This window comes from Juglans regia, chromosome 7, assembly GCF_001411555.2.
Source record: "Juglans regia cultivar Chandler chromosome 7, Walnut 2.0, whole genome shotgun sequence".
Lineage (NCBI taxonomy): Eukaryota > Viridiplantae > Streptophyta > Magnoliopsida > Fagales > Juglandaceae > Juglans > Juglans regia.
Window position 1 is genome coordinate 47,539,933 of NC_049907.1, and position 9,343 is coordinate 47,549,275.

General features: G+C 41.6%; 1 protein-coding gene across 1 annotated transcript; it reads right to left on the bottom strand.

Moving 5' to 3' along the window:
- Positions 1-6,702: 6,702 nt before the first annotated feature.
- On the bottom strand, positions 6,703-8,963 carry LOC108992564 (calmodulin-7). The gene is made up of 2 exons (XM_018967154.2): positions 8,583-8,963; positions 6,703-7,403 (listed from the first exon to the last, which is right to left on the bottom strand). Exons 1-2 carry the CDS (start codon positions 8,656-8,658, stop codon positions 7,030-7,032), a joined length of 450 nt encoding a protein of 149 aa, XP_018822699.1. The 5' UTR covers positions 8,659-8,963; the 3' UTR covers positions 6,703-7,029.
- Positions 8,964-9,343: the final 380 nt, after the last annotated feature.

The following is a 9,343-nucleotide window of genomic DNA, read 5'->3' on the forward strand; positions in this document are numbered from 1 at the left end:
CTAGCCTCATGTAGTAGACAAGTCGCTATCCTTCCCCTCCAACATGGATCAGGACTACGGACACAGCATGTGGCGATATCGCTAGGTACACAGTGAAGTTTTTGCTTGGTTTGGTTTGGCTGAAAAGTGCAAAGTGGGCCAGCGTATTCCTTCAGTTTGCCGAACACTTGGTCATAGTTGGCATCCCAGTCTCCTTCTTTCCTTAGAAGTTTAAAGAAAGACATTGATCGGTCGATGAAGCGGTTCAAGGCCGCCACTCGCCTTGCCAGCCTTTGCACTTCATCTTGCTTGGCAGGCATCCCCTCTTCTCTCTTTCTCCAGGTTGGCTTCAATTCCTCGTTTAGAGACCATAAAACCCAAAAACTTGCCCTACTCCACTCCGAAGGCACACTTCAATGGTTTGAGTTTCATTTTGTAGCGTCGCAATACCGCAAAGGCCTCCTTAAGATCGGACAAATGTTGCTCGGGTCTCTTGCTCTTGACAAGTAGGGTATCCATGTATACCTCCATGCTTCGGCAAATTTGTTATTTGAACATTCGGTTGACCAGCTGCTGGTACGTGGCACCAGTGTTTTTTAGTCGACTCAAGGCTTGCCCAAAGGATATTCGATAGCATAATTATTCTCCGCGGGTTTGATATCCATTTTCTTAAAAATATCTTACTATTTGTTACGATTATGTGCACTTGCAGATATGTTTTTATGGGAACAATTGACAATGGTAGATCAGCCGGCATCCTATTCTGGGAGGCCTTTGTCAGGATGGGAATCAGCCCCGACCAATTGCGCCCAGCCCCTATGTCATTTAAGGGTTTCACAAGGGACGTCGTCGACCTAAACAAGGCTTGCCCAAAGGACAGCTTCTCCTTGCCTTGTATCGATTTGATAGTCGACTCAACCGCGGGTCACCAACTGCTCAACTTCATGGATGCATACTCAAGCTACAACGAGATCCGAATAAACAACGAAGAGAAAAAGGTCTTTATCACCAATTGGGGACTCTACTACTACAAGGCCATGCCCTTTAGGCTAAAAAACACTGGTGCCACGTACCAGCGGCTGGTCAACCGAATGTTCAAATAACAAATTTGCCGAAGCATGGAGGTATACATGGATACCCTACTTGTCAAGAGCAAGAGACTTGAGCAACATTTGTCCGATCTTAAGGAGGCCTTTGCGGTATTGTGACGCTACAAAATGAAACTCAAACCATTGAAGTGCGCCTTCGGAGTGGAGTAGGGCAAGTTTTTGGGCTTCATGGTCTCTGAACAAGGAATTGAAGCCAACCTGGAGAAAGTTGAGGCAATAGTGGGGATCCCCCCCTCTTCCCCTCATGCCTTAACTCCCGAGCGTAACATTCCTGAGCCAACACCTGCTTGCCTAAGATCTCACCTATCCTCGAGTTTGTAGGGAACTTATCTTAAGATGATATGTGGACTTCACCTCCTTTAGATTGTTCAGGGTCGGATGACCCAATACTGCATTGTATGAGGAGGGGGCCTTCACCACCAGGAAGCCTGCCATCATGAGTGAAGTTCTGGGCCTTTTCGGCCAAGATGGATAGGGTGATGGCTCTCATTGATTCGACGATGTCCCTTGTGAAACCCTTAAATGACATAGGGGCTGGGCTCAATTGGTCGGGGGTGATTCCCATCCTGACAAAGGCCTCCCAGAATAGGATGCCGGCCGATCTACCATTGTCAATTGTTCGCATAAAAATATATCTGCAAGTGCACATAATCGTAACAAATAGTAAGATATTTTTAAGAAAATGGATATCAAACCCACGGAGAATAATTATGCTATCGAATATTGAAATTTATTAAATTAATTACTATTTGGAAAACTGAAATTTGAAAAATGGATTATCTAAATTAAATTGAAGAAAATTGCATCAAAATTAAGATTTTAAAGATAAAAAAAAGTAGATCTAGAGCGTTTGATTTCACCTAATAAATCCCACACAATTTATTCTTCCTTGTTATAAAATTCCAATTATCCTAAGTTGATGATAAAAATCCCATAACTATTTAATATTTTTCTCGAACAGTACCAAAAATATCTCCAACTAATAACTTCATATTTCTATGTGAATTTAACTAATTAGAGACTCATTAAGCCTTTTGAATTTTTCTTGAAAATCACACTAATCGCGGTAAAGTATCTCTACTTTCGCTCAATTAATGGTGCTTAATCCTTGAGTTTTAATCACAAATCACATCCCGGTCTCATTATGATTTAATAGATCGAATAATAATTAGTTAGAAAATTGCAAGTATTAAGAACAAGAAATAAACACTCTATCATGAAAATATTGAAATAAAATAACTTAGAATATAAATTGTGTATTCAATGCTAGACTACATCAAACCTCTAAAAAATAGAATTAGTTCATAATGAAACTAAAAAGAGAAATAATAAAACTAGTGTTCTTCGTTGGAATTAGTTTATGAAGTATGCGACTCTCGTCTTTGCTCCCCAGATCTGCCTCATGAAAGAAACTTATAGAATAAATTCTCGAATATTTTTTTACTCTAAACTCAAATTCTCTAAAACTCTAAACTCTAAAAACTCTAAAAACTCAGAACCCTAAAAACTTTGAACCCCTTATTCATCTCACAAGACGGGATTAAATAAATGTCAAAATTGAAATCCAGAAACAAGATAAATGCGGCTGCAATCTAGCCTAAAGACCCAGAAAATAGTTTCTAAAGATAAAAGTTAACATAAAAGGAATTATCCCGATAATAATGAAATTATCTAAAATGGAAGATTCAGTGATATGTGGCTTGATTTGCGGAGTTTGAGAGGATTTGGTGGTTAGCAGATTGATTGATTGTGGAACTAGTAAGGGTTCCATCGAGTAGATGCCGTGTGCACTGAATATAACTGGTCTCATCGCCTTCCGAGAGGAAAGACTCCTGATCAGGATGACAGAACCCTCTCGCCAACCTACCTAGCAGTAAAGCTGCTCACCTTTGCAAGTTGTCACCCACATTCGTTTAGGTTGGTCGTTTAGACTAGTTGCCCAATCTAGTCGCCCGGAGCCTTGCGCCAAGTCTTCTCACTAACAAGGTAAAATATCTCGCTTATCGCCTAACTCTTGTCGCCAATTCTAGTCACGTGTCTCCTTGCCTAAATCTCATCGGTTCTCTTCAGATCTCGCTACCTCTCATGGGTCTGGATCCTTAGTCTCTTCTTTTGTACCAAAGTGCTCTCATTTGGCACTAAATCTTCTCATTCCTTCAAATCCAAGAAAATAAAGAAAAATATATAGAAATAAAATAAAATTAATAGTATTGAAGGAAAAATGACATGTTTCATAAATAAAAGAGTAATAAAAATCACATAAAAATAACACTTATCATCAATCAAGACCCTCTGTGTCGTGAAGTTGGCGACCTGCACGATGACTACCAAGGTGTTGTCATGAGGGTGGAGGATGCCCTGACTGTTTCTCTTGCTAAATGTCATGAAGGCTCCTCCCTTGTGTCTCCTAGCCTTGACAATAGTCCTCTTCTTTGTGAACACCTCCTCATACAGGCCCTACAGGCGTGGGCCCTTCGTGTCGACAAGGTGGGTCCTCTTCCTGCATATCCCCCTACGATAGTGCGGATCTCGCCCATCGGGTTGTCTGTCCTAACCGGGCTTGGATGTCATGGGCTTCTATTGGCCCCCCTTCTGGCCCTTCGTCCTCTCGGGCTCTCACTTCCCTAGGGTCTCGGGGGCTCGTTTGCTAGTTGAGCCGGCCGTTCACTCTCCTGGCATTGTTGGTCCAGTAGACTTCCCAGCTCTTCCATCTTCCACTTTAGTGTATAGTAGGCTTCGATCCGGTGCCAGTCCATCCGGTGGTAGGTGCAGTATTTGTGGTTCTCCCAGCCCTATTGAGGTTCCTCACGCGAGCTGAGGGCGCATTCACCTTCCACAGTCATATTCGTATATGCACGTGTTCCAATGTGTGCCTAAGTCGGCGCCTCATTCCTTCATTTGACTTCATCCGTGCCCTTCTTGTTCCTCTCATGGTTCACTCTGCTATTCAACCCTGCGGCTTTTTTATCCGCATGTTCTAGCTCGGTTTTCTGGGGGGTTGTCAAAGCCTAGAGGGTGTCTTCGGCGTTGATAACGCCATCAACTGGGTCCATGAACTCTCTCAAGGTCATGGGGATCTTGTGTGCTATCTTGGTCATGATTGGATTTCATGGCAAGATTCCCCCATCAGAGCCGCCAAGGTAATCTTTTCATCTTGGTTGTCTGTAGTCATACGCTCCCGATTGAATCGAGAGAGGTATGCCTTGAGGCTATCGTCGTCGCACTATGTTACCGTCAGGAGGTAGGTGGCCAGGTGCATCCTCTTTCGGCTTGCCATAAACTGCGTTAAAAAGAGACGGGCTAACTCGCCGAAGCTATGAACGGAACCTGGTGGTAGGGGTCTGAACCAGGCCCCCTTTGCCCTCTTTAGTATTAGTGGGAAGGCTCCGCATGCGATCTCTCTCGGGAACCCATGAAGGGTCATGTGAGTTTTGAACGTCTCCAAGTGTTCTAGCGGGTCTTTGGACCCATCGTACGCTTCCATCTGGGAGACTTTGAACTTGGGCGGGAAAGGGACGACCATGACCTCTGCGTTGTATGGTAGGTTCGTGCTGGTGAGCAGCTGGTCAACGGAGGATGATGCACCCATTCGCTTGGCCATTTCTACGTACTTGTCCCTGAGCTCCTAGAGCTCGAGATACATCCTACGTCTCTCTTCCTCGAGGCTGTGACTCGGCATGCTCGTTGTGGCTAGGTTCTGTTCCTCCCGCCAGTTCTTCGTTAGCTCTTCGTAACGTGGTGTTTTCCTGCCGGAGACCTCCTACCTCTGCCATCAGCTTCTTTATCGTGTCTCCCATTTCGGTGAGTCTTGCCTCTATGGTTTCAGATTGGTCTTCTTCCCTCCACGTGGTTTGGGAACACGTTGTTTTCGGCATATGAAGGACACGCTTTTATAGGATATTTTCCACAGACGTCGCCATTGTTAATGGCTTGTTTAATTCCCCCTCATTTGGAGCGTACAAGAATGTGATAAATGAGGGCTCGGGATTGTGAGAAACACATTCGATGTCTAAGTCAGTACCCGTTGTTGAGGATTTAGAAGAAGAAATCAGCGACCCCAAACCCCTGGGGGGTATATAAATATATATATATATATATATATATATATATATATACCTGGTAGTGGTGGTCCCTCACCAAGTCGATCATGGCTCTACCACACTGTAACCAGGTCGTGCCTCCTATCGACGTTTTGCCACGTGACAAGCTTGCCATGCCTAATTGTGGCCACTCTGACGGACCTGCCCCCAGGTCGTGGCGTGTTCACCCCGTCCTCCTTTAAATGCGAGGTGGTCTTGATCTGGCATGCCCACTCCCCATGCCTGCCTAGTTGTCGGTAACCTAGGGCAGTGGCCATTCTTGTCCCTGCGTACACGGCTTGTCGGCCAGTAGAGGTGTCAGGTCTTCTGACTGAGTGGTTCGCATTTCATGTGTAACACATCGCCGCTCCTTTCTGGGCCCCTTGGGCCGGTCTCACCCTACATACCCGGTCCGTCCTATCCTTCTATACAGATTCCCTACTGTCGGGCTATCTCAAAACCTATTGGTGACTTGTGGGCTAGGTTCGTGTGGTACATCCCAACACGGGGAACGACCTCCTTCGCAGCTCCCTTGAAGCATTGACTCTTGTGAGAGGAAGAAGTTTAAAAAAATAGAAACTTTTCCTTTATGGGGGAGGAAGAAAAGTTTTAGGATTTGTTTTTGATAGTTAGATGAGATGATTTTATATAAGTTGAATAAAATATTTTTAGAATATTATTTTTTAATATTATTATTATTTTAGGATTTGAAAAATGTTAATTATTTATTATATTTTCTGTGAGAATTTAAAAAAATTATAATTATAAAATAAGATTATTTCTCTATTCAAACAAGTCTTTTAGCCTTGTTTCAGAAAAAGAGGAGAAGATTACTTTGCTATGAATAATGCTATTAATATAACTTTTATTATTATCTTATCATTCTATAATGTGATATTAACTGATTGGACTCATTGAAAATTATTTATTATATTTTATTTATAAACTTATAATTTAATATAACATCAACAGATGTCGAGAATATGAAAAATAGATTTTTCTTTTATTAGACATGAGAGCCTAACTTATAGTGTCCAACCTAGCTGGCATGCCAAGCAAAGATGGTCCACCACGTCAACATTCGGTTCTTGTATTCATTCGTGTATATAAGAGGCCGGAATGCACTATTCTTGATACATTCAATAAAATCACAACTTTTGTACTTTCGTTGGTGCTCTCTACAACACTATTGTAGTTGATCCATATAGTAAAATATTCGTGATTTAATACGACACAAACAGCAATATGCCAACCATCCTCACCGTTGGTTGTGCATATTATGTGAATCCTGGCCAACAGAACAAAATCTTTGGAGAATTCACAAAGAGAAGCCCAGAATGTATAAGCAACTCATTAAGGTCAACAGATAGATCTCTTGAGAGTCGTGGACCATAAATCCATGGGTGCTAAAGCCTGGAAAATTTGATTCCCTCCAAGCTTAAAAATGCACCAATTGTAAGACTAAAAACAAGATCATTTCATGACACATTTCTTATGGAGACTTGCTTAATTTGGATCCTAGGCAATAAGACGAGTACCAATAAAACAAGTCATTCCATTGAACATTGAATCGTCCAGGTAGAGCAGGTTCACATTCACAAGCCAACACAAAGAGAGAAACAAAAAGGGAATAAATAAAACTGCAAAGACACCGTCACAAGACAATCTTTAAGGATAGAAATAGAATATTCTACCACCACCAGAACATACTACTACTATATTCCCTGTAAAGGCAGATGAAAATGAGATTAAAGGAAATAGGAGGCCACCTGACAACCTAGTTCTCTTTTTTTTTTTTTTTTTTTTCTTTGGTTGTAGAAAAAGATAGATTTCATTAGAGTTTTTGGTGGAGGCAAGATTGATTACTTAGCCATCATCACCTTGACAAACTCCTCGTAGTTTATCTGGCCATCACCATCAACATCAGCCTCCCTGATCATCTCATCCACTTCTTCGTCGGTGAGCTTCTCTCCAAGATTGGTCATCACATGGCGCAGCTCAGCAGCAGAGATGAACCCATTCTGATCCTTGTCAAAAACCCGGAATGCCTCTTTAAGCTCCTCCTCCGAGTCGGTGTCTTTCATCTTCCTGGCCATGAGGTTTAGGAACTCAGGGAAGTCAATGGTTCCATTGCCATCGGCATCAACCTCATTGATCATGTCCTGGAGCTCTGCTTCAGTTGGGTTCTGGCCCAGTGACCTCATAACAGTCCCGAGCTCCTTGGTAGTGATGCAACCTGCAAATCATTAAGACGATAAATTTCTAATATTCTTGTCAAGAATCGATCACCAAACTCACAGAGGCTAACTTGTGAACCACACAGAGCACCGTCTGAAATATGTCAACCATATTCATCCCATTATAGAAGTTTAAACACAATAGAAGTGAAGTTTAACAAGAAAACCAATCATCCAAAGTGACAAACAAGGTAATATTTATGGCGTTCCTGCATATTCTTTTATCTCAGGGACCAAACAGGGCATACTTCGTTCAAAGAAGTTCATCTCAATGATTCATAAAAAACATTCTTGATATCCAAACTGTCGAATGAAATTGAAAGTGCAAGATCACACGTGCAATTGAATTATTCCTCCGAAAGCAACACCTAATCGACCAGGGAACATCTATTTTTGTACGCATAACATCACGCCCGCGAGCGTGTTGTCGAAAATAAATATTAGGGAACGCAGTAGATGAAGAATATCTGTAAAAATGATAAACATGCAGCAAGAACAAGGCAGATCAGTCTCTTTTTTTTTTTTTTTAGAAGGTTTCTAATTTATCAATAAATCACAAAAACAACAAATTTTGTCAACATGCGACCTCCCACAATGACAGATCTCACGTTCCATAGCCACATGATCTTCAAAAAATAGTGTGAAACGAAAAACAAACGCAGAAACTACATTATAGTTTCCAAATATATATATATATACATATATAATTGATAGCAACTTTTTCCTCTTTTAAAGTAAATTTCAAAGTGTCGGGTGATTAGAACCTTTAAGAAATTTTGTCTTCCAAACAATAAACACATCTGAGATTCAAATTCCTACATCGTTGATCACTTTTCATCCCACCCAATTTTTTTCCTAGCAACCAAACGGTGAAAATTTATCAATTGCAATGGCTCAGTTCAGACATGGTACAAGAAAGGGAAACACAGAGAAACGAAGAGGCAGAAATCCTTAGACACAAAGAAAAATTAAAAGTTCAGAACCATGGAACCGCATAAAATTCAGGTTGAAGAAAAATAGAAAAAGAACATAGATCTGACACAAAATCGCAGATAAAACAAGATCGACATAAATTCTTAGAACCAACGAACCAGACCGTAAGAACTGGACCCGACACAAACATAAAGGAAATAGCCTTCAGACTCATCAATATAGGGGCGAGAGAGAGAGAGACGGACCGTCTCCATCCTTGTCGAACAAGCTGAAGGCCTCCTTAAACTCAGAGATCTGGTCGTCGGTGAGTTGGTCCGCCATTCTTCTTCTTCCTCTTCGAAAATTCGCTGCTTTCTGTTGTCTTTTCGTAAGGAGAGGATATACCCAATAGAACAAAGCGAGAGAGAGGAACTAAAAAGATGGAGAGAGAGAGAGAGAGATCACTTTTTTAAAAGACAAAAGCTGCCGTTTTATATAACGGACGGAGAGACGGTTCACCATTTTCATCACCAGAGTATTGATAGGGGTGGTTCGAAAGATCTACAAGATCCTGCCACGTAGAAGAATGAAGGAAGATGAGAGACCCAAAAGCGTAGGATCCGTGGATGGCTGTGCATCCTTGGGTACAGAATGAGATTCTCTCGCCCAAAATTATAATAAATAAAAAAAAGTAACATATCCTACGCCCTGTGACACGTAATAATTAAAATAATTAGCGCTTTGTGGGAAAAGGGGAGAGCAGGAATTCGCGCTGAGCCTTTTATTTATTTATTTATTTCATGTATATCTGTTTCGCTATTTAATAATAATAATAATAATAATAATAAGGAAATGGAAATGAATACGCGGATGGTTACGCGGTTTGGACGCGGAGAGAGTGGTGTGTGATCTCATTATGTGTCGCGTTGACTGCCACCTCAAAGAGAAAGGTAAAGAGAGCGTCCCCACTATTCCTAGCCAATCACCCAGCCGCCCTTATCGAATCTCTTACTATTATTATCTTGGG

Coding starts and splice junctions, on each gene's coding strand:
- LOC108992564 (XM_018967154.2), bottom strand. CDS start 8,658: ATGGCGGACCAACTCACCGACGACCAGATCTCTGAGTTTAAGGAGGCC. Junction 7,404..8,582: donor GTTCGACAAGGATGGAGACG/GTCCGTCTCTCT, acceptor AATGATTTGCAG/GTTGCATCACTACCAAGGAG.